Below are 26,607 nucleotides of genomic sequence, written 5' to 3'. Positions count from 1 at the left end.
TTAATGGGTCTGTCGCTTTTTGAACCATTATGTTATTTTTCTGTGAATTCTCTTTGTCTTTCTATCGCCTTTTAGATCCTTTTTTATCATCGTATGAGTGAAGTTACAATAAGAAGTTCTCTCGTATCCAAGATAGAAGTTACTTGAGAACCAAAGTGTGATTTTTTACAAAATTAATATGGCATTTGATTGTTCGAAATTTGTTTATAGATAATTTTTTTGTTTACCTTACAAAACAATTAAAAGTAAACAAAAGAATCGAACAAGTTTTATCTGACACGAGTATCCTTACAAGTGCGGTTTTCTTTTAATTATATATGAATTACAATTGTCTATTATTTGTTCATATTTATCCATATAAATAGCCGTTATTTTTTATTTTTTTCTAGTTCCAATAATTGGAAAAAGATAAAAAGTAAGTTGAACTAAGATTAAAGTTAATCCACATTGACGAAAGGAATGTAAGAAAGTAAAGTGACATTCAGACGTTGTCATGTCACGTAATTTCGCAACATGTATTCCACAATAAAATCGTGAATTCACTCACTGTTTGCATTTAACAGTGGTTATCTCCCTGCGGGGTTAAGGATCATCTTACATATCTCAGCGGTTATCAATCTCTCGTCTGTGCGCCCGTCTGTCGATCTCAAAAGCAGCCACAAACGTCAAGGGCGACCTCAATCAGATTTCTATTAACTTAATTAAAAGATTAATTCAACCGAAAAAATTCGCTTACAGCGAAATTTCTGACTACACAGTTAACAATTCGTCGTCTTTTCTAATCTTAAAGATACTTAGGTAGCTCTACCTATGTTGACGAAATAATGTATGAAATAATATTAGTTGATAAATTAATCGCCGATTAAGTTAATCGGGATATGATCGAAGTTGAGCACTAAAAATAATTTTGTGAAGCTAAAATTACAATATTTATATTGTAGAATGTAAGAAAAGCAGGTACTGCATTTTTGCTTAGATATACTTGTGTGTACTCATAGAACTGCCGCATCTGCAGTTTTCTAGTAGTGGTGTTACGGAGGAAGTGATACCTTTATACAGGATGGACAAAATAAAGTGTGAATTTTTATCTCCAAAAATATTGTTTCTAGAAAAAAATGTTTCAAATAAAAGTTATTTGATTCGAAGGGGGACACGTTATTTCGATGTGAGTCATGTCATAGATGTCGTTTTCAAGAAATTTTAAAGGCGACTAATTTCTTAAATAGAATTTGATTTTTTCTTTAAGATAAAAGTTGCAGATCTCGTCGAGCCGTTTTTAAAACACTATAATAAATCTCTCTTCCGTTAAGAATTTCCTGATATTTTTTTTGTTATAATATTTTGAAAAAAAAATTTTTTTTAGATAAAAATTTGTTATGCTTTATTTTGTCTACCCTATATATAACGGTTGCAGCTACGGTTTTTTTGTTTAGTCCAATGAATTCCTCGAGAAGTGAAAAATGTCAGAATCAATTTATGACTCAAAATGTGAATTTTTGCAGATAACGGCCCTTTTCTTTTAGTAGGGCAGAATCACACTTGCAAAATTGTCATAATCGTTCGGCTGAGAAACCCTGACTCCTCGATCGACGTTAGATTCGTTTTCGTGTGTGTTTTTACGACCTTCCGCACTCCCCGTTTTCTGCTTCTGTCATTCACTGTTAGTTCGTCCGGGGCCCTTCGCATCTGCCCCTCTCGTTCGTCCTCCCGCGCTGTTTCTCCCCCCTTTCCTCGCATGCATGTGTGCGTTGCTCTCTCGTGGAGTCCCTTTTCCCTTCCGTTCTTTGATCTGACAGTGTAGCGGCGTTTACATTGGCTAGATTGCGTGCTGATTTACACGTTCGTCGATAACGGAGAAGGCGAGAAGGCCAGGGAAACTCGTAATAAATACAAATCGTATTCTTGATCGAAATTTACGAATACTCGTTTAATCACCGAACGAACAAATTGTAATTGATTTTGTTATCTAAATATAGGAGCAGCGAGATTTACTTTAACAGACATAATCTATTGTCTTTATAGAAAATAATTAAATATACATAAGTTTAAGTCCTACAAATAATGAACGTTCTTGAAAAAGAAGTCGTCGAGAAAAAATCGATTTTCCACAAAATAAATAGATATTATTTAAACCATATTGCTGGTTATTAAAATAGTATAAGTATCTGTCAAATTGTAGTACATATATGTTTAAATATAATATCTAACATAAGAAACAAGTATTTTAAAAATTAAATATTTTAAAATTGAATTTTATCTAAAATAGAATCTGAAAGAGATAATAAACTAGAAGCTGAACATGATTTTTACACACAAAAATGCGTGGAATAATATTTAAGATTTATGGCACTTCACATTCTTTAAGTTTTCAAGTTCCTCAGAGATTTTGCATTTTCCCCCGAAGTCTCGCCACGCCGGAGAAGTGATGCTGCCTCTTGCTTCTCTCCCCTCTCGTTATTCTACGGTCGACACGGCGCCGCGGCGCATCCCTCGCGTTTCCCCTGTTGTCCCCCGCGCCCCTCGCCTCCATCCCTCTATTTCTGCCCGACTCGTGTTGCCCGCCGTCAGTCGTTTTCGGTGCGTTGCGCGGTGCGCGAGTGACGTTTCGTAACACGATCCTCGTGGTACGTCGGAGGATTCACCGAGCGCTCGAGTAAAGGGAGTTGGACCGACTGACGATGCAGGACTTTACGTACGCGTGGATCGCGTTCAGCCCGAGGTATCATCTCGTCGAGATAAGATAGCGAGGGCCTCGTCACGTCACAGTCACGTCTCGGAGTCGTCGAGGAGAAAGGATTTTCATCCCTCTGCGGAAGGTCGCGCGCGACGAGATCCGCGGTCCATCGTGCGTAGATCGCGTGAATCGTCGCAGGATCATCGCCGACCGGTGACATCGACCGCGAACATCTCGCTCTTGTCACGCGACACGCGCGAGATCGGATAACGTCCGTGGGGAATTGTCTGATGCGTCATCTCGCGCGAGAGCTGATTCCATTGATCGGTCCAGCTACGCGCGGAGGAGCATAGTACGTTCGCGCTAACGCCGCCGCCTCTCTCGAGCAAGAGCGATCCCGAACTCGTTGTATGCTCGTCTCTCGCGCAACAAAGGGTGAGACGAGGGGACGGGGGGTATGCTTCGAGGATTTACGCGAGGATGTGAGTGCGATTTTGGCGGTTAATCGTCGCGGAGGATCGTCGTCGTGGTCCACGAGGACCTGATTTCCCCCGAGGAACACTGTCGTGTCCCCCGAGTCGTTTTTTTTAAGGGATAAAAGACGTTAGTATTTTTAGAATTTTAGAAGATATTGTATTTGTCGCGGAGAGTTGATTAGTACGCGTCTCATCTTGTTTTCGAGATTTTTTTTGGGGGGGGAGGGTTGGGGGCTCGAGCGATAACCGTGACATACAGTGTCGAGGATTTAGTGACGTTCACGTGGACAGATCACGTGTTTTCGCCTCGTGATCGTTGCCGAATTGCTGCGGAATATGCTTCTTGGTGGCTGCAGATATTCCATCCAGAGTCAGAATGTGCCGTCCACGAGGACCGGCGGCGCCTGGGGTCCTTATAATTCTTTTCGAAAGTGAGTGCCGTATATGTAGTTAATCCGATTGATCATTGATTTATTCTTTTGATTATCAAAATCAGATAGCCCAGTAAGTCTCGATATATTATATTTTTATTATTTAAATTTGCAATAATTGCTTCTATCTGTCTTAATGATTTGAAAAGACATCCTAGTCTTATCGTTAAGTTATAAAAATGTCTAACTTAGATTTGATGTTTGCAGAGAGAATTTTAATGTTACAAATATTTAATTGATGTATTCGCGAACAATTAATTTTTTTTTATAAAAAAAATTAAAATTTATTTTTCGAAACAGTTTATCGCGCTAGAAAATTAAACATACCGTGTTTTTATTGTCGAAAACGACGGATATTAGGTATACTTTCGCTGCGTCGAATGTATTATCGGCGTTAAAAGGGTTAATGCAGGTTAATGACGCTATCTTGCCTTCTTTGTGCTCTTTATCGCGTATCTTTTAACGTGCGTGCATGTAGCTAGCGTCTATTTTAATATACTTGCATAGTCTGATAAAAATTAATAGTGCATCATAGAATTTGATTATAGTTTGTACCAAATACAGGAAATATTTTTTAAAAAATTATTTGACGATATTTTATGACGTAGTAATATAATTATTATTTTGATTGTTATTTGATTATTATTATTGGCCAATTATTGAGAAATTATCGCGGTACTTTTACTTCACATTCAGAATGTAATAATTTTTTTCTACCGTACATAACCATCAGGACAGTCTGTCAGTCGCTATTGTATCGCATAGTGCATATGCATGAGATAATTTAAGATACATGGCATTAATCTACATCATACTTTAAGTATTATTCCGATATCTTGCAATGACCCCGAAAGAGACCCCTTCGTTTCGACACCCACAGAAGTCAAATAATTGAATAAAACATTGAGTAAAAAAAAACGAAATTATTGCCGTAGACAGCGGATAACTTATTCATACGGGCACATAGTCGCGACATCGTATCGTAAATAAAGTTCTACTGACAGGATCCAGCTAATTATTTAACTGCTCGGTCAATTCGTTTAACGAACCGTTAATTGAGGAAACTTTGCACGGCTGACACCTACGTGATAGTTACATGTATGGTAACCCCAAAGCAAAAGTCTGAATTATCTCGCATGAAAATACATCACATTCGCTGTTGTTTATTAAATGAATATTCTTATAGGTATTGCAACAAAACAATTATTGAGGTAACTTGGCAGAAAAGTGAGAGACTCGAGCGATATTAAGTACCGCGTATATTTCTCTTCGATCGAGCCAATATTATTGTTAATACTATAATTGTTTTACTTATATAAATTATTTAATATTAATTATATCAACGTCAATATTAGCTGTGATGAATGACGATGATTTACGTTATACATTCAATTTTAGCTTAATGTTTTTCATGTTTTATTCTTTCACTTTTCTTGACTTCTGCTGTTAGAGATTTTTTATAATTTAAAAAAAGGATGAGAAAGTTAATGTAAATCACTTAATAAGATGGTCTGTAGATTTCTTTTTGATAATGTTCTAATTATTAATATCAAAGATTGAGACGCGTGCCCATTTCGGTCCATGTGGCTGCTGCTACAACCGACTGTTATACACTCCGTATCGATTATCTGTTACATCCACCATGTTGTCAGACGATGATAACTGATGGTGCGCCCTTTCATCAACTATACTTCCTCTTCTCCGTGTGCTTACAAGCGATGCCTTTGTCTAGATTCTATTTGTCAAATAAGATCAATAAACAAATGTTACGAATTGCTACTCATTTTTTTAAACAAAACTTACATTTTAATATGTCGCATATTTTTTTATATATATATTTGATTTTTAATTTTATCTTTATTACGAACGTCCAATTCATTATTGTTATAAATTCTGAAACGATGACATGCAGAAGATCTGTAAAGTTTTAAATTTAAATTAAGCAAAGTAAAATCAGATACATGAAATTAAATAAAATTAAGTAAGATTAAATTGAAAATAATTAAAATTATTTACATTAGCAAGATATTTTTTCTCTAATACAATGGTGGCTCTAGTAATAGTAACATTTTTTATATAGTTTTGAATATAGTTCGCAGCAAAAGATATTAATTTTGGAAAAATTGGAATTAAATTTCGACAGATTGTTTCACTCTTCACCGTAATCTAAACTTGAATCATCTCACGATATGTCATACAAAAGCACACAAGTGAATCATATCGTTTCACGCAACGCGTATAATTACAACAGTGAACGAACTGCGTTATCGCATAATGCGCGCCTTGCATTTGTCTTTGGGACCCTTTAACGTCATCCGACACGCGTGTCCCCGGTAGAACTGTAAAATTCTGAGAAGTCCGTATCCGGAATGGTTAAACCTGGGTGTAAGGGTAGTGCTTAATATAACGGTGTCGCGGATGCACGCAGGAGTAAAGTTGAAAAGCCGCCAGTTGTGCACGTGTCCTCTGCATCCGCTGCTTGGGCATGTGTTAAAGAGAACTCAATTATCAAGTCGGAAAATTTCCTGAGCTGATAACTCAATAGGATTGATTTTCTTTTCATCATTATGTATACAGTATGTACATATACACATTGTAATATTTAAATACTGCAGCTAGAATATTAATGATAGTTTACAGATAACTAAATAATTTTTTAAAAATTAACACATTAAAATTTCAGAAAAAATATTTATATGTTTATAACAATAAGGAAATAAGATAAAAGTTCTATTTTTCTCGGGTCTGTAGCGCTCACATTAGCGTTTTGCTTACCGCAACATATAGGAGGAAATAAGATCCGATTTGTTTCTTAGAGGCCTACAAAAATAGCTTGAATATTATGTCATTCGAAAATAATCTACTGTTCGCGCCATTATTTGCTTTTTAATCTTTTATCCCATGCAGGCTTTTTATTACAGCAAGTTTTTAACGTGAGATAGATACAGAAATATAAATAAATAGAAGTTTATGATATTTAAAGTAGAAATATGTACTTTTTTTGAAAAATTCCATTAATTTACTTTGTTACACTTTATCACCTTTATCACCTATCACCTATTTCATTATTTTATCGTGTTTTGTTATTTAATTTTCTTCAACACCTAGGTTAATTATCAAAATCCAATAGAATATCCAATAGATATTTGGATTTTAAAATATCTATGATAATGTTGACGCATAAAATAACTTTTATGAATATTTTCGCGGAAAAGGCACTATAGTAAGCACGAGTACAAGTAATTACGAACGACACATGCGCTATTTGTATATCGTATACATTTGAATTCTCTCTTACGTAACAACCATATGAAATTGTGACATTACCTTCCTTATGTCTACCACATGTCTTTTATTTTCTAATTATAACCAAAGATTATGCACGAATACGACACACCCAATATGCTTTGTAAATGCAAGCTATTTTCTTAGTATTGTTACATTATAATTTGCACAATAATCTTGCCATATAGTAATCAATATTATATAAATATAAATAATTCTATTTGTATAATATCTAATAGTGTATCTGTAGAATAAGTCTAATTTAGATTTTGTAATTGGCAATTATATATATGTTGCCAATTGTATAGCAGCTGTGATTCTAGTTGAGATTAGACTCGTGAGTCTCGCTCTTCGGGGAAAGTGTACATTTTCCGTGATACCCATTATAGATCTTCTCGCATCGTGATCTTTAATGCTCCTGAGCACATTTTGTCACGGCCCTATATTACGACCGTGTGTTTCTCTTAGAATATTGCCTTTACTACGAAACGCGATACTCTTTGCACGGATCCTACTGCGCGTTATGATTCGCGAATGCTTCCCATGGCGCAGTTATTTCTAGCTTACGAGATTCGGTAGACGCTTCGCAAAAGAATCTGTAAATTGCCGTTTTTTGTTTTAGGGGAATTGAATGATTTTGTACATAAGATATTAAGAACTATTCTTAGAAATCTGCAAGTAATATTAGTATACTAAATCATGCTTAAGTAACGCCTTTCGATTTTTTAAACATTGGCTTATTATTTTTATAATTCCTTAGTTTTTTTATTTTTAAAAACTACTCTTGGAACAAATAAGAATATATGATAGAGAATATTGAAAATTATTTAATAACTAATAAATAATTTCTTCAGTTTTAAGATAACTTTTGGGACCTATATTTTACACATTTTTTGTAGATTATTTCTAATTTATTTTATTTTCTTTAATTATTATAACTGCCTTGTAACGTTTTCAATTCTTGCATTTCTTTATTATCACATCTAATTTATTTGTTATAAAATAATTATAAATTAATAGCATGCGAATGTAAGAAGATATTACTTTACAATTAATTACTTTGTATAGTTTTACCTGAAAAATTCTAATTGGAAGAAAGTCGTTACAAAAATAACATATTTTTTGCTTATTTTATACTGTACTAATACTATGATAAATAGAGGTTTGACGAGATATCAAAGTGACTCGAGCAGTCAAACATGAAGCTCTCTTACGATAAATAGTCTGTGTGTTATCTCCTGATTGAGATTAAGAAGTTTATATATACCTAAGTCTAACGAAAGGTAAGTTTATATATTCAGTTTTTTCTCAATGGAAATTTTGTATCAGGTTTATATATATTTACAGAACAATAAGCTTTCAAATAAACTATTTGATATAAATAACGCCAAATCAATAAATTAAATTTTCAAAAATTTTGTAAGCAAAGACTACGTGAGTCCCCTTATCGATTCTGTGTCACTGTGTGCTTTTAGCTTGTATTTCACACCTATATTATCATGTATTTACTATTTGGATATGTTCTTCCTGTTTACGCGAATGACGGAATCTTATGTGCTTTAGATTTTTATGTACTTTATTCCGCGATGGACTTATTTTTACACCGTAATTCGGTATTCATTATATTTTAAGATCTACATTAGTAATTATTTTCATTGCAAAATTATAGTATAAATATTTACTTTATGATAAAGATTCTCTATAGAATATGATTAATCTTTCGCAGCGATAGAACGTAATGTATATTAAACTATCGAAGTACATGTACACAGCATAATATATAGATTTTTTAATAATTTTTGAATAATTTTTTTTTTAATGAAATTTTTGTATTGAGTCATCGCTCTTTAAATGATTTATTGTATTAATCTTTAATACGAAGTATTAGCATTAAGAGATTGAAATTACTGCGGATTTCGGTAAAGCATAACGCATCTCGTTGAAACACTGAGAGAAATTTGTTGGTGATTAAAACTATACTCGTTTTGTGAGACGTAGCATAGTGAACTTGTATGCGATATGTGGTTCATACATCCAAAATTCTGATAACGGCGTCTTAACGCGTCAGTCGATATTATACAGAGACATTTAGTTATAGGTATCTAGACAGTTTGGTAATCTTTTCTAGACGTGTGGTACCCAGCCGTGTGATGCCGCGAGTCATTTGTTTCTCGCTAAGACGCTTTCTTTTCCGTCTTACTATATAGTTACGAACACAAAAGTTCATAATGAGCCGGCACTGGTTTCTGACATTTACCCGACATTAAGAAATATTATATCATATATCCAATTCAAAATTTTATTACTCTTTTTAAACTGAATTTGTTTCTTAAAATGATTTTTGAAAAATTATATATTTGCGCTGGTTATGACATATGTAGACTATATATAACGCTTACATCAAATTAAGAAGTAGTCTACCACGTAAGGCAGTTGGCTCACGATGCAGATGTCCCGAGGTCCCGAGTTCGAATCCCACCAAGGTAAGTGTGTTTTTCAAATACGAGAAAATATTTATAATCATAGACTGCATCTTAAGAAACAAATTTAGGTAAAAAATAGTAATAAAATTTCGAAATAAATAATTTTTTTTATGTTGGGTGAATAATTATACTAGACAGTTTGGTAAACATATCTAAACATTGCTGTAATTATAATCAGACAATGCGCTTACCAGAGAGTTTGGTATTATTAACTATATAGATGTCTTGTTACACGATTATTCACTACACTGTTTGGTAAACTGATTTTGAATTCTGGATAGCGTCACCAGAAATTTCTCTCAGTGAAGGGAAGGTCTCACGGTCTGTATTGGAGAGTGGGGCAAAGTGAGCACTTGCAATAAATTTTTATGTATTTATTATAAAACAATGTAATTTTTCATTTTTATTATTATTATCTTATACATTCCAATAGAAGTTTTAAATGCAATTATTATAACTTTATAATAATACATAAAAATTGATTGCAAGTGCTCACTTTGCCCCTATTGCCCTTATACATGCCCACTTTGCCCCACTTTCTTCTATTTGTTTATAAGTCTAATAAAAACAAAACTATAATTTTTAACCGCGTTATTCAACTGTTGTAATTCTTAGCTACTCTTACGATCTCTTCAAAGACAATTATACCAATTTTAGAACATCTCGCATATCCTTCTTGGATATCGTGCATCGGCTCGTTGGTGCGATTCGTCATGCAGTATAACGTAAAGGACGCGCGAAGCGTAGATTAATTATCCATTTCACGTTTCGGAAGACGAACTGAAGAGAGTGAGAGAGAAATAGAATTTACGTGAAATCTAAATAAAACCTTACTGGAAACCCTGTGGTTCCCTGCCGCTCTTTCGTCGCCCGAAAGAGCTGCGAGACGGCTCGGCTGCAGTGAATTAATATACTCTCGTAGCAAACACTGCGTCACCTTAAACTGTATCAGTAATGACTTCTAGGCAGAGCTTGGCAGGCCCGAACGAAATAAATTCCGCATAAACGATTACTTAATTTCACACAATAGGCTCTGTTCTGCAGCCATTACGAAAATGACTTGTTACGTTTCGTTATTACGTACTGAAAACTTTTGATGGAAATATTTTGTTAGCGTCAGAGTTTTTTTCTCATAAATACTTAACAATTATCTAATTGATTTTATTCAGTTGATAAAAATAATATACGTTTACCAATTATCATGGAAAATACATATATTTACAGAAGAATATAATGTGAGATTAATCAAATACTAATAATATAAATTATAAATTATTTATTTTTAAAAATAGTTTGTAACGAAAAATGTTACATTAAAATTCCTTCATACACGATTATGTATACGCATTGTAGTTCTTGCAATTTAGATATATAAATATAAGTTTAATACATGACAATAATACATTACTTTTAAATCTTTAATTATCATAAAAAGTTGCGAGCGCGATGTTTCGAAAAACTGCAGGACTATTAATAACTAACGTACTATTAATAATATTGGCAGGCAATCCTTATTCGCGCTCTTCGTGCTCCTGTAAATCATTGTCTACTCGCTTACGTGTCGAGGCTGGCTTTGTTATGTCAGTTTTTTGGCTTTAAACGTCCCATCGGAGTCCTGAAAATAGAACCCTCGATGCTCACTTTGATCCTTTTCAAACGTTTTGTCGTTTTATCTAATTCGGTCCTCGTTATATCTCACCAGAAGCACGTACCTTCTTACCATTTTTGGTTTTATTCCGGAAATAGCTACTCATTCACCGTTTTTCATTAGTTTATTCCATTCCATTCCAATAACGCTAAAGTAATTTGTCGTATGAAATTTGTTCTTTTCATACGATTATATTTCAGTAACACTCTTTTGCACGTATTAAGCATTAGAATCATTTAGTATATTTATAAGAAATTGATATAAAGAAATGTCCATATATGTATGTATTTACTTTTTACTGTATTCTATATTATGATCAAAATTAAGATGTTTTACTTATATTAATAATCGAATAATATTGTGACTAATTTTTTATCTATATTCTATTTTATTGCAGCACCAATATGCCGTTGCAGGACATCACATTGAGTCAAACCCTGCCATTGACGAACGGTGAGTAACATTTGTATAGGTATCTTGTCAAACTTAAGTAACGTGATATAATTGGTAAATCTTTATTGATACAATAATATTATGCCAGTCTTTAGCATAATAAATTTGTATCGCATTAATTATTTAATAATAACCAATTATAAAATCTCTAATATTTGAGCTAAGATAAAAATAAAAATAAAGCTTAAATGAGACAGAGGAGAAATAATTATAAATCTAAGAAGCGAAGTTCCCCAAGATCAGATAATTAAATCTTTTAAATTTTCCCTTCTGTTATCTATTCTGTGTGTGTCGTGCTTCTTCGATGATGCGTACAATTAATATTTCTTTCGCCGGGAAGAGCGTTCCTAAGAATAGCCGGATATAATTTTACGCTCTATAAAGGCGAAGGCGAGGCGGAAGATCGTAGCGATCGTATAGCGAACGATTACACTCGTATTTATTATTTACGACCTTGTAGCGGAGATTATATCATATATCGGCAGATATCTCGACGGATCGGTACGCCTCTTGAGCGAGTCGTCATCGATATTGCAGAGCACGATAGGGTGACTCGATTATGTGACTTTTTCCCCTGCACGCCTACCTTTATTGGTCATTTCCCTTAAGTAATTGAATCCCCCTCCGGTTCTATTCCAATTATGGTTGCAGATGTAACGTGCATGTGATGCTGTTGACCACACTTTCAATTATACTGCTCCTAGATAGCTACAATTTGTCCCGATCGCGAAATATTAGAGTTAATCTATTTTGATAGGCATTTATCTCTACAAGAATACATAAATTTCCTTATTATTTAACAGCAAATTATGGTGTTTATTATTTTTTATATAAATTTATTTGTAATAATAATTTAATCATTAATTCAATACTCTTCAAAAAAATTCAGAATTCATTAATAGATAAGTTTTATCTGTTTCTACTCTTGAAATTTAATTGAAACTCCCTAAATTGAAAATTTGTCAAATTTTTAAATCAATCTTTACTAAAAAACATTTAGGCAAAACAAATATATAGTTACAGAGAGAATAAATGTAGATTAAAATTTTGTCGGAAGCAATAGAATTCGAAAACTCAGATTATTTTTAATTTACAAATATTTTTTGTACACGTTACTATTTCTACCTAATTGAATTTCACGGGTTTAATATCCAAATTTTTGATCGGCGCGCTTTGCCCGTCCAACACAAACATGAACTATTTTCGACGCAGAATCCATAAAGCGCGTTTCTCAGCCCACACGTTAAATATACCTTTTGTGATCAGACGCGAATGGATCTTTTAAATTTAGAATAACCTCGGTATTAAGATGCATTATTTTTCTTCTAAATCTTCTAATCGGAATAATTTTGGAATGAGTATATCTCCAGTTTTTATATTCAAGATAACGCATATATCCTCTCCGTACTTCCCATCCGCTCTCAAACAACGAACATTTGCATTCGTCCGTTCAGAGGCCACGTGAAAATGCATAGGAGGTCGCCGCTAATTTGTGTGCCGCAGTATACAGTTCGTTACTCCCATTCGCATGATCTGCATTTTCCGCCGTTAGCCAGCGATTGTTCGGCATTGTTATACGGAGATTCCGTATTGTGTATGGATCAGGGAGAATATCCTGCATCCCGCAAGGATAACTGTCCCGCACAGTCATTTATAGGCTTATATTGTTAGCGAACCCACGGACCCGAGTTCAATACACTGCAAATACTTAATATACCTTTGCGCATTATACACTTTTATACATAGACATATTTTGTGAGCCATAGTGCGATAAACTTTTGAGGGAAAGTGAAGTATGATGCAACCTAATTTAAGAATAATGAGAAGAATGAGAACAGGAACAAGATCTACGTGTTACGCGTGTTTGATCTGGATGGAGCAGGATAGCGGAAGCTAAAGCTCATTTTTTATTTATATTTCTTAATTAAAAAGAAAGATATACGTAAGCACGTGACACCATGGCCGCGTAATTGTATCTCACGCCGTGGTGTGAGGCCAACGAACTTTCTCGCTCGCGGTTGTACTCGAGCGAACGACGAGTATAGTAACCGTGCGTCTCGCACTATGTAGGTACTTATCTGCCAATTTTTACGCTTCCGCGATCTCGTTCGTGAATCTGTCCAAGAAGACCGTCACTTTCGGAGAATCTGCTTGGTAAGAGTTGGCCTAGAGATCGATGTACAGAAAACTTGCGACACTATGTAAATTGTATGTGCTGCATAAGATTAATTTTTAAAGTTACAAGTATACTAGCAGAGATAAATTTAGCAATACAATATGAATTTTAATGATCAATATAAATTATTTTAATAATTATTTAGTGATTTAATTTGATCTTTTCTCATATGGATTTAATCTTTTGATTAAAGTTTATGGATATTATATAAGAAGGCACTAATCTTAAATAAATAATTCAATGAAGTGTTGCTAATTTTTGTCAATGATATAATCGAAAATTAGCCGATATTGATTCTCAAAGTTTTTATCTCAAATGTTTCAGATTTAAAGGGTTTGAAAGAGCATAACTGCTCGACCCAAATTTCATGATTTGTTCCACGTCATCGTAATAATCTAGCAGTGCTTAAATTATATCAATTGGACCACATCCGCACTTCGATTCGGTTCTCGAGGGGATCTAAAATGGTAAAATGGTCAAGGTCGAGTTGCATGTCGCTAAACGAAATTAGTGCATATAGGATATGGATGTCATTAATAACATTAGCTAGTCTTCTAATCCCGACCGAAATGATTGTTTGTATCATTGTCTGAAAAATGTCTGCCGCGATCTCGCGTTACAGGAAGCGAGCATTTATTTCGGGGGTCCAGAAGCGTGTTCGTGACGACGTGGTAGGGGAAGAAGAACCACTCGAACGGTACAAACAAAGTAGCGAGACAGAGCGTGTATTTATTTCTGAAACACAGGAGAAAAATATAATTCCGCATTTATTTCCACACTGAGAGAAAGGTTTTGTTATTATGCGTGACCAACCAACATTTTTTGCTGCGAGAGCTAATTTTGCAATAATAGCAAAACTTTTGTTGTTATAGCAAAGTTTTGTTTAACTTTGCTATTCCCACAAAAGGTTTTGTTATTATTGCAAAATTAATTAGTTCTCGCAGCAAAAATATGTTGGTTGTTCACAATATAACCTTTTTCTCACTCAGTGCAGCTTCCTGTGGTTTAACTTGCAGAAAGAGTATTTTATTTTTAATTGTTTATAATTAGAAAAATGGTTTCCTATGTTTGAGAGCATATAATTCTTATTATCATTGGATACTCAGCGCAAAGTTTTATATTTATTGTTATTTTCTGCATCGTGCATAAATATAAATTCTTTAAAATATACTTCATGAATTTTTACAATGTATTAATTTAGAAAACTACGAAAGCATTAGTATTAAAAGAACTCTGGGAGTTTCTTTTAATACTTTCATCAGATTTCGTTAAGTGACGGGTGGACCCAGTTATAATAATGATGATAATAATATGGATATGTTTAAGTTATAAAATACAAAAGTAAACAACATTAAAAAATCGAGAAGTTAAATGTTTGTTTCCAGAAAATAATCTGAAAAACTGTAATAATAATCTGTAAAACTGAACTGTTCTTCCTAATACAAGCTTTTCTCTCTTGATTATTCTACACGACGCTTTGAGTTATGCAATATCCTGTAAACTGAATTTTTCAACGTGACATCACATGCTTGGCGATGCAGACGTGTATTTCAACAGGATTTGTATTTCTATATAATATGTTATGAAATCACGCATGTAAAATTCATTTCTTGACTGATCGTGAGATGAACTCGATTTCACGTTCTGCAATCACATCCTGCCGATAAGCAGACGCCTAGTCTATTAGGGTGTCACACATCGAGTGTCGTCGAGCCACTAACACGTGGCGTCGCGCCCTACTAGTAGCCGGGCTCTCGAAATAAATTGGCAATATCGTTTGTTTCTAATCTAGGTCTACCGTAGGAATTATTGGCCCGTTTCTCGTTACTCGGAGATGAGCGAGCCAAATCCTCAGCTTCAATTTCGCGCTTTTACGAGAGAGAAGTGCCGGTCGTTCTAAGCCCAGCGCTCAATAAGAAACTATTTCGTGGATGATAGTAATGTAGGATGACTCATATATATTGTAATGTGATCATTGTAATGTGCCAGATGTAATGTATTAATAGGTATAAACTGCGGTATGAGAACCCTAAATAACGTGTTCAAAAAAGCAAATTTTTTCATGAAACTAAATTGATAAGTTTATTTTTTAAATTATGTTATAATTATAACAATTTATTTTGCTTTTTTATGACAAATTATATATAATTTGTCTATAAAATTAGTAAAATAAATTTGGTTAATTTTGCTTAATATCTGTCCGTGTTTGATCTATAGAAAGTCTATTAATTTATTTAAACTTGCATCGATTTTCCTATCAGGATACTAATAGTTTATTATTACTAGACCAATAGTCTAGAATTCTAAAATAGAATAACAAAAGTGATGAGATACAGCGCATTCGCTTTCATAAATATTCTCGTCGAGGCGAAATCGGGAGCAGCGTATAAGGTCTTTGGTCGGTGGTTGAGATTTTAATTGCCGTTCGGGGACTGACCAGAGATCGGAGATCTGGAGAGAGCAACGAGTGGAGGCCCGCGGAGGCTGACCTGCCAAAATAAAGATAGTTTAAACCGTTCTGGCCTAAATGTGTCATCTATAAATACGTGAGCTCGCTCTCTCGCTTCGCGGTATCTACTCGCTGGCGTGAATCGATATTACAGTTGCATTTCTGCCGAAAATCGCCCATTGCGAAAACAACACGGCCGACCGACCGACCAGACAGGAAATAGATTTGTTTTAGTGGGCGCACAAAGCTTTCGCGTCTCTTCTGCTCTTTTAAGTTCCCCAGGCTTTTTACGTCGGCTATTAAGACACGCGATGGCCTCCCCATCGATGACAGCTGAAAAACGAACTTATGCTTGACGTTACGACTGTATTAACTTTTGCGCCCATAACGAAATCCTCGCACTCGTAAAAATACCTTGCCTCGAGGAAAAGATCTGTCTGGAAAAGTTATTTTCTTTTGTTTTATTTATACGTTCATATTTCTGCATATTACAACGCGGAATATATAATTTTAAAGAATGTAATATTTATTCTCATATAGTACGGTACAGTATAGGTACAATGAATATGATATGAATCGGATTTTAACGAAAAGACGTAATTAGAATTAGGATGCTGCAGCGGATAATCTTCGTCAGCTGTTATTCAACGCGACAGCATGATATTTTGGCTACGAATAGTATGGAGAACCTGTACATCGTTAATTAGGCAAGATGAATCATTCGTGTTCTACCGGAGACGTTCCACGTCTACATAGCTTGTACATAGCTAATTTCGATATAGATTTGTCGCAAGCTTGCGATTATTGAACCACGTATTCATGCAAACATTTTAAATTGCTTTATATACTCTGGTATTTATTGCAGAAATGGTATTTTTTTTATTCTTAACTTTTTATTTTCAATCCTGAGCAGATATAACAGAATCTTTTATCACACTGTAATATAAAATATTGCTGTAATTAATAAAAATAAAGGAATACAAAAATCTCACATAAAATGATTTAAATTAATCTCTTATAAGTCTTTTAAAATTCTTTTTTTTTTTACTTATTTATATTTGCAGATTTCTTTGTATCGCAAAATTAATAAAAATTTGTAGAAAATGTCAAATTTGTGAGAATTATCCTCTTAAATGCCGAAGCAGTTTACCGCGAGTTAAAGGGCAGGATATTTCATTCACGCGTTTCAGAGGCGATCAATTGGAAAACGCACGTGGACGTCCGACCTTCGTGAAATCCATCTATATACGACACCTCAAACGCGCATTTAGAATATAATTTTAACCACAAGTTATAGCCTTGTGTCTTCGGTGCTGCTTGTTGTTCTGTCGCAGTTAGTGTTTGTGCAGCCGTCGGGTGAGTCTCCTTTGTGGTGAGGCGAGATGTCCCGCTCGGTCCTGTTCGCGATTTCGCTACGTTTAAAAATGTAACGACTTCAAAAACGCGCTTTTCGTGGAATGGGATGCGGTAGGTCGCAGCTGATCTTTTCTTCTCCCAGGGAATCTCGAGAGCGAGCCAGTAAGGATCGAAATCACGTTCGGTATGCTAGATGTTGAAGACTCATCTATTATCAATATATTATTGCTGATTAGAGTTGAATCGTTGTGGAGCGTGAGACGTGCACTGAATATTGATTCATCCCGATTTTGTGATTGCGATTGCTGTTAACGATACATTCATAAATTGATGCGATCAAGTCGTAGACATATTGTAGCGAATTGTAGCGCGACTGTTTGCTTTCTGTTTGCTATAGCAATTACTAGCAAGTGACAAATGAGGATAGCTCTAAAGATGCAATAGTATCTTCTCTTTGAAGAGAACGGAGAGAAGAAAAGAGAGAAGAAACGATCATTAACTCTTTCAAAGCTGAATGTGCGAGCTCACTACTGACCACTTACAAATTCTCGCAATTATCTGGTCTAGACCGCGTAGAGAAATTTTTATACGCAGTTTATTATAATAGTTATTTTTAACGTAAGGTAAAAATAGCCAAACTTGTTATTTGCATTTGAATATATTTCTTTTCGTGCTCTAAAATTAATAAATTTATTTATTTATTTATTACGTTAAAAATAATTTTAAAAAATAATTGGCTTATAAAAAATATAAAGAGCATAGCAATACTTATTATTATAGAAAGTGATATATAAATATTGAATTTTCTTTAAAAGTATAATGGGAAAAATATGTTAGTTATATATGCGCCAGATTTTCTTGGATGTTTGGCGCTCCGAGAGTGTTAAAAAAGAAACTTTTTGGCGCTCGATGATGCGCCAAAATAATTTAATTTTAAAGGTGCATGGCAACGGCGCCGCCCGATCTTGCGAGGTGGATTTGGCATCGGTTAGATCTGCCTAGACAGACTGAAAATAGACTGATTGATTCGACAGATGCTTATCTGAAGAATATTCTAAAAATAGCACAACGTGTGTGTGAGATTTATTTAAAAAAAAAATATATATATACATATATACAAATTATAAGAATCGTTTATGCTATATTATACACTGTTGAAAAAGTGCGGAGAGTGATGCTATTAAAAATCGAATTTTACAGATGCTATTTTTGAAATAATTTCCCAGACAAGCGTTTAATAAACATATGTCAATAATTGTTTAAAATTTATAGAAATAATAGCTTAAGAATGTTTGTATTATATTTTTAAGAAATATTTTGTTAGGAAATAATATATTTTTTAGAGAATATTTTCGTAAAAAACTAGGCATTGAAAGTAACTGAATGATGTTCTTTTATTTGTATCGTTTTATTTCCGACATCGAGCGATCGAGCGAGGAAAATCGAGTATTTCAAGATGATTAATTTCGGGTTTAATGCGGCACATGTGGCATATCGTGGTTGCTCAAAATTCATACGGATTCCATCAGCACGTGTCGGAAATAATGCGGTCAGAGTTGGGAATTCGTGATTATTCGAATGACAGATAGAAAATTGTGCATGAAGGCGAAACTGGGATTACCCGCACCAGCTTTGCACGTGATATCGTCGCATTGCTTTCTTTTAAGGTACCGCGTGCAGGAAACGCATTACCGGGCCAATTTAACGTAAAGGATATGTATTCGAGGAATAAGTGAAGCAACAGATGTGTTAGTAATAATTATATGAACACCGTATTGTATAAATAATTTATAGTTTAGCCATTTGTTCGTGACGTCTTAAATTACGTTAGAAACACGAGCGTATTAAATAATAATTTTACTTGGGTTCATTTAAACACATAAGAAATATTAATTAAATATACATGTGTGAGCAGAAATTATTATTTATATCTACAGAAGAATGTTTAATAATTTAATAGTAAAGTTCTAAAGTTCATTGCATATATTGTGTATGCATATACATATATTTAACGAATTTAAGTTTATCGACAAGGAAATATCTGTTTCAGGTGAAAACACAAGAGCATATGGTGAAAATTCCTCCGAGGACAAAGACGGAACGACGATGGCGCGATCAGGAGATGGTGGAGGAGGCGGTGGAGGTGGAGTCGGTTACGGTAGAACCATGAAGGAGTACGAGGATGAATTGAGCAATCTGAAAAAGGAGAACTTCCAGCTTAAGTTGCGAATTTATCTGTTGGAGGAGGGAAACCCTGCAAGAAATGGCATCAGTAGTTTCTCCGACGAGGACGTAATCAAAACGAACGTAGAATTAAAGGTTGATTAATATTCAATGTACTAAAAAAAATAATAATATAGATGTTTCTATGTGATAATATAATCGAAAGAACAATTCTTTTTGAAAGAATTAATTGAACGTGTGGAATAAAATTTTTTCACAGTAGTTTTTTTGCACTTTTGTTTTCATGAAAGAGATTTAAAATATTTGCCAAATATGTTTGAGGTTTCCGTTTAACAAATTTTGTTGTAAACTATCTTTGTTTATATTTGTTTCTATGACATTGTCAATATCATAGCTTGTTTCGTCTCAATTCTTCTAGCTTGTTTTTATCATTGCAAGTTGTTCACTTTAGACGCGAATTTTTCGAAGGAAAAATTATTATGAACATAATTATGTATTATATAAGACCTGTAAGTCTATATTAATTATTGCGATTTTATTGTTTATTGTGTTATTAACTAATCACTGACGTTTAATGGTATTCAGGAAGAGTTGGAGAAATTGAGGAAGGAATTGATGGAGAAGCAGGTCCTACTTAATCAGGCAGCTAGAGCTTTTAAATTATATGAGGAACAGAAAGCAGCGACTTCTCGTACTCAAGATCAATATCAGCAATCGCTTGAAAAAGAACGAGAAAAAGTAACCAAGCTTGAAAGAGGTAAGAGAACTTTTTTGTCTCGTTTTGTCTGCTGCCTGATTATTGTGCAAATATTCAAATTCATTTTAGCATGTAATATAAATTTTATTTATTCTAATAGTTATTATTATTATTACGCCTCTATTATATAAATTCTTTCTGTTACCCCAGAATTAGCAGAGTATCGAGAAAGGGAACTAGATACATCCTCGTATTACAAGGAAACATTTGGCATCACTCCGGAACAGGCGTTAAAAAATGTAGAAAAGTTGCGACAGATGGAAGAACTGGTGGCTTCCCTCGAAGCAGAGGTATCCCCGTATAAAATATACCTTAATGATGATTAACATTGTTAATAAACTCTGTTTTATAAGAATATTTCAACTCTATCTTTTTAAGACAAAAAATTTAATCAATAATATTATAAATTACTTATTAACTCTTAATAGTAATAAGAAAAAGTTTAAATATATAAAAGTTACGTATATTTTCTAAAAAATAATATTTTTATATACATATAATACCTTTAAACAGAAAAATTACTTAAAAGTGGTTTAATACATTATAAAAAGATGTCTAATAATTCGTATTAAACAGGATTTAATTAATAATTTATTCGGAATTTTATAGACGTTCTTATTCTAAAAATGTCAGTTCCTCCAGTTTATGATAGTCTTTCTAAATGAGAGTAGTATATTATCAGCTTTTGTTTTTTTTCCTTGCCGCGAGTTGAATATTGATCATTTCCACAGTGCCGAAAGAAACTAGGAAAAGTTAGGAAATTTTTATTACGCGATGACTTGATTTACGCTATAACTCGAATTCATTGACAAAACATATAGTTTTATGATACATGATTAATAAGTTCTACGTGCTTGTTTGTTCGATGTTTACGATTGTATAATAATGTCTATAAAAAGAAAATGGCACGCGCGAGCGGGAGAATTTATAATATACGTGACGTTTGCGGTTTAGGTGAAACAGATAACCGGCAGTCTGGAAGAGGAGCGCAATTGGGCACAGGAACTTGAAAACGAGAGGGATCAGTTCAGAGAGCGATTAGACACGGAAACGCGGCTGCGGGAGAAGCAGGACAATGATCGAGTGCGACATATCGAGGAACTGTGCGATGAAGTGAAGGAGCTGAAGGACCAGTTATTCAAGAAGAATTCAATCGTGCAGCAATACGAGAACGATCTCGCCGAACGGGACAGATTGCTTAAACAGAAGAGCACATTGTTGGAAGAAAGGTGTCAGGCATATGAGGAGATCAGCCAGGTTTCCGAAAAAAGGAAAAAGCAGATCATTCAATTGAGGGCATCTGTAAAAACACGCGATGACGCCCTCACAGAGATCAACAATAAGCATCGAGCGTTGTTATCACAGGTGAAGTAAATCGATTTTTATTTTTTGAAATAAGATATATATATTAGTGCTAGGAAAATTTATTGAATCTTGAGACATTAATCGTTTTGATACAATCATAATCTGGCATTACTATTCTTTTTTTTTTCTTGACGCTAAATATCTTATTCTTTATTTTTGACGTTATTGATAATAAGTATACATATAATAAATCTAGTTTTAGAATAAATGATTCTAATGAAAAATATATACTGATAATACAGCTGTAGAAGCTCTCAAATTTATCTGTGTTAAAAGTTACATACCAGGTTTTTTTATTATACTTATATCTATTATATCTGTTGTAACTTATATTTATTGTACTTTGTAGTGCGAAAATAATTATGGCAAGCGTTCGCCGCCTAGTAGTCCCTCAGCTTTAGTTTCGTTGACAAACGATTATCTATCACCATTTACGGGACAGAAAGTATCTTATGTACAAAGTACAACAAAGCATGATGGTTCTTATGATTGTGAATCGAGTAAAGAAAGAGCGACGAGTTTGAGTTCACCACTCGGCAGAGATTCCAAGGAACTCAAGCATCTTATAAAGGTTAATGAAATATTTATTGCCTGTTTTGCTACAAGGTAATCTGGTCTTATCAAAAAGAATTTAATTGCAGGAACTGGAAGAGAGGGACAATAAATTAAAACAGCACGAAGATACTAGAAAGCAGTTGATATTAAAACTGTGCAACGCCCAGAAGCAGGCAGAAAATTCAGAGCAAAAATTGAAAAAGCTGGAGGTCGAGTATAAGAAGGCCATTAGAGCGATACAAGGCTTTATGGAGCGCGAGAAACACAGGCGAGATACGGATTCCCACCAAGAACGGCAGATCGTGGAACTAGATTCGGAGTTACGCAAGAGAAGAAACAGCCACAGTCCCGTCTCGTTGAAGGATCTCAGCGTTAAGAACGTGGACGATATTGAAAACGATTCCTGCAAACAGGTCAATATTGCGATTCATCTCTGATCTTGTTTGCCGATCTCTACGTTTCAGAATTGTACATTTGACAACTCAACCTTTTGAAAGATTTATGCGATGCTTATCTTTAAATATTATTTTAAATCCTGAAACGTAGAGACACGCTTTGATTGCCGAGAAGCACGATTGAACAGCTTGAAATATCGGAAGTTTCTCTCTTCTTTTCAAAATCGCTAAATTCATCTAACTTCTGTTTCTCCTTTTCTGCTCTATGCCATCGTTATTATGATTGCATGATTTTTGTTGTTTTTTAACTATCTCGCTTGACAACCGCTTTTCTTGCAGTGCATGAATGAGATTTACTATGTAGTACTTTATTTTAAATATTTTTGACTATATCTTGTACTTTTCACTTTTTATTTATACAAGGTAATTTTCTATTATTTTTTATGATATATATGATGTAATCAATGCGATGTACTAGATAAATTTTAACAATTCATATTTTGGACATTGTTTATTGTAGTTTATTTCAGCAATTGTATTCAAAATATGTCATAACAGACACGATTACACTTTATTGTACATAGGAATTTGTGCATTTGTACAATTTTATAGTTCATTTGCACAATATTAATGTTTTACATGTTGCAAATATTTAATAATTAACTTTCAAATTAACTGTTTCTTTAGGGCATAGCTTTTTATTAACGTTTCAAAATTCTCACGATAGCATTACATGATTTTTTTCTAATATATTTAATGGTATTTAATTAATATAATAAATAATAGGACTCTTTTTATAGAGTCTACTATTTCTGAGACATGAAATCTTATAGGTATATTCACTTGAGTTCACTGCATTGAGGATAAAAAAGTCTCTGAGATCCTTTATAGTCTTCACTGTAAAAGATTCTTTATTAGAAAAATGTATTAATTGTTTCAACATCTTTTTATACTCAAATATAAAATATCAAATGATATGTCAAATTCCAAACAAAATTGTAAAATTGCATCTTTTTGTTTAATATTTATTTATATACTTTAGTGATTTGCTTACATATTTTTTTCAGTTATTTATTTAAACTTTCTTAAACCTTATAAACTTCCTTAAAATGTAAAAGAACAATTTTGCAGAGTTTATATCGCATATAGAAATTTGAATTATTCCATCTAAATTTATTAGAAAAGGGTGTCATCAATCTTAGGATATCTAAAAAATTGTGTAAAAGTAATAGAAAAATATCAGCATAGGATTAAATAATTAGAATCCAAAATAAAGGAAAGAATTTGAATTCTATAAATATCTATAGAACCAACTACTGCTTCCTTAATTTTTCTTATTACTTTTTATTTCTTATTACTTTCATATCACATATCTCTTTCATAATTCTTATTAGTCTTCTTTTTCTTTTACTTTTGTCTTATAAAACTTTGTCGTGCGCGTTTTACAATTTCTTGTCAATATTTTAAAGTTTTCTAAGGAGCCTGTTGGTCAGAGAAAGATTTTGGAGGCATTAAACGCGACTCTCGTTTGGTATCTCGGGAATACCGTGCGGGAAGACGCGGTCGTCGTCTATTAATAGAGCCGCCGCCTCTTCTCGCGACTTCTTACGGTCTATGCATCGCGATACGCGGCAGTCCTCATACGAATACTTATCTCGACCGATCAGCCGCCGCGACCCGCGGTAGCGCCGAACGAATAATATAATACAAAGAATACAACAACACGAGATAGATCCGTCGCTGATCGTCCAGCTATCTCGACGATATCACGAGAGAACGATTCGCGTTTGTACGCTCCGAAAATAGCGCGCGATTGCTAACTCTTAACGTAGCATAGCGGGAGGAAGTTGTTACTTTGCTCTACGCGTCGAATAAGTTAAGGGAGCACAAAGAGATAGCTAAAGAATTTGTGAAAAATAAACAAATTATATATTAAAAACAATTTAAATAGAAGAGTGAAGAAATGTTGTTTGTATAATTGCGCTTCATGGAAACTGTAGCGATTCAAAATTAGTAATTAGAACCAGATGCATAGGTAACTTATATTGGCATAGTTTTTACGCTAACGGATATTCACCAGTGCTGATCGCACTAGCACTGACGTAGAGTATCTATTCGCGAGTTGATTGATCAATCGCTGCTTTCGTTGCTGCTTTCCGGTTGAGTTAAAAGTTCAACGACAATTAAATATGTTCTCTTGTCTGTGCGTTTCAGTGCGAATGGAGGTAGGTATAGTGTCAGGTGTTGTTGTTGTTGTGAGTGCTGTCTTTTTCAGTATCTTCGTCAAAGGGTACTTGTCGTGCTTAGCCAGGCTTTATACATTTCCTCTCTGCTTTGCAGCGTGCTCTTTCAGCCGTACATATTACAGAATAATCTGAAAATGATTTAAATTAAAAAGTTAATAAAGTCAATAATTTATTGAGTTATTTGGATAAATATTTTTTATTAAATACTTTTGATGGATTAAAAATCTTAAGAAATTAATTAACATACATTTTATAATATGCAATTTTACATTATTCGTGTTCTATAATTTGATTAGTCTTATTGTTGATATCAGCATTTTTAAGTTTATATGAATATAGAAATTTTTAAAATGTGTAATATTGGTGATGGAAAATAGACAAAATAGATATTTGATGTTGAAAATGAAGAAGACTAATAATCTCGAGTTAAAAAGAAACAGATTCTCTAAATTTATTAAGTAATCTATGATTTAAAGAGCATTCTGTTCAAACATTTAATTTATACATATATTCATAGCTTATTAAAACATGCATGTCCCATATAATACATTTTTATTCACGTAAACGAAATCAAATAACTCTGATATGAGTTTATCTTTTTTACTAAAATAGTTACAATTTTAATTTACAATTGTAAGAGTTATTTAAGTACGATTGTAAAATTAACACAAAACAAGTGATGATTTATGACAACTTACATGACAAATGTTTTTAATGATGGAAGACTATATTGCTTTAATAAGCTAAATCATATTTTTTTAAGTTATTTTGTTCGCAAATTATTAAAGACGAGAAAATTTGTTATTATATTTTTGTACAGTAGAAGCAATTATTCTTGAAGTTTCTTTTATTAGATAAGTCTCAGAATGGCATATTTATTTAGCAAAGAAACAGGAGAAATTATAAGAAATGTGTTTCCCTTTTAGGCACCGGCGATTGTTACACTCGTACCGCCGCGATGTTGGTCTAAGAAAACGAAAAGTTAAATTATTGTAACTGTTCTCCTGCATAAGAATGTATAACTTGCATGTAATGTCTTTGCATTTTTTTCATCACTTCTCGAAAGCTTGGTTCTTACATTATACACATGAATTTTATATTTAATTGTAATCAAAATTATATATATTTGAATAAAGCAGTTTTCCAGTGAACCTAACGTTTTGAGTTTTATTGATATGGAACAACACTTTATGCTTGCAGCAACGTTTCGAAGAAATGGAAAGCAAGATTAGCGACCTGCGAGACCAAATCGAGACAATAAAAGCTGAAAAGAATCTCCTGGAAAAACGGACGCAAGTCGAGTTTAACGTATGTCATAATGCAAATATAATTTCTTATTTATTGCAATTTTATTAATTATAATTTGCAGTTACGATATATTTGTATGTACATATAATAATAAAATAATAACTAATCTCATAAATAAGTGAATGACATTATATTATCGGCTTTTTAATTGAATTTTATGCTTATTAATTATATTGTGTTCATTATCTTTTATATTTCTCTTTGGTGTTTACATAACTAGCAATTTATTGCATAATTATGCAAATATAAAATAGAAGAATTCAACAGGAAGTATATTATATTTTATTTTAAATAATAATAACGTTAAATAGAATATTGATTTAAAGACGAAGCGCTAAATGTTAAATTTAAAAAGCAATATATAAA

General features: G+C 33.4%; 1 protein-coding gene across 5 annotated transcripts in view; it reads left to right on the top strand.

Moving 5' to 3' along the window:
- Cnn (phosphodiesterase 4D interacting protein centrosomin) overlaps positions 1 to 26,607 on the top strand; it is a 31,273-nt gene that overhangs the window by 445 nt on the left and 4,221 nt on the right. Inside the window, exons 1-10 of one of the 5 annotated variants that reach the window (XM_071782533.1) lie at positions 2,595 to 2,719; positions 3,507 to 3,581; positions 11,395 to 11,450; positions 19,482 to 19,750; positions 20,201 to 20,372; positions 20,523 to 20,662; positions 21,327 to 21,737; positions 22,087 to 22,308; positions 22,379 to 22,705; positions 26,134 to 26,241. In XM_071782533.1, the coding sequence (XP_071638634.1) occupies positions 2,679 to 2,719; positions 3,507 to 3,581; positions 11,395 to 11,450; positions 19,482 to 19,750; positions 20,201 to 20,372; positions 20,523 to 20,662; positions 21,327 to 21,737; positions 22,087 to 22,308; positions 22,379 to 22,705; positions 26,134 to 26,241 (1,821 nt within the window). In that variant the 5' untranslated portion in view covers positions 2,595 to 2,678. Of the gene's footprint in view, positions 1 to 2,594; positions 2,720 to 3,506; positions 3,582 to 11,394; positions 11,451 to 17,403; positions 17,616 to 19,481; positions 19,751 to 20,200; positions 20,373 to 20,522; positions 20,663 to 21,326; positions 21,738 to 22,086; positions 22,309 to 22,378; positions 22,706 to 26,133; positions 26,242 to 26,607 lie in introns of those variants that run through there. The other 4 variants (XM_071782530.1, XM_071782531.1, XM_071782532.1 and 1 more) reach the window with 4 other exon arrangements.

The sequence above is a fragment of the Temnothorax longispinosus genome, chromosome 7 (assembly GCF_030848805.1).
Source record: "Temnothorax longispinosus isolate EJ_2023e chromosome 7, Tlon_JGU_v1, whole genome shotgun sequence".
NCBI classification, from domain to species: Eukaryota; Metazoa; Arthropoda; class Insecta; order Hymenoptera; family Formicidae; genus Temnothorax; species Temnothorax longispinosus.
The sequence above is the reverse complement of the archived record's forward strand: the minus strand, read 5'-3'. Positions and strand labels throughout refer to the sequence as shown.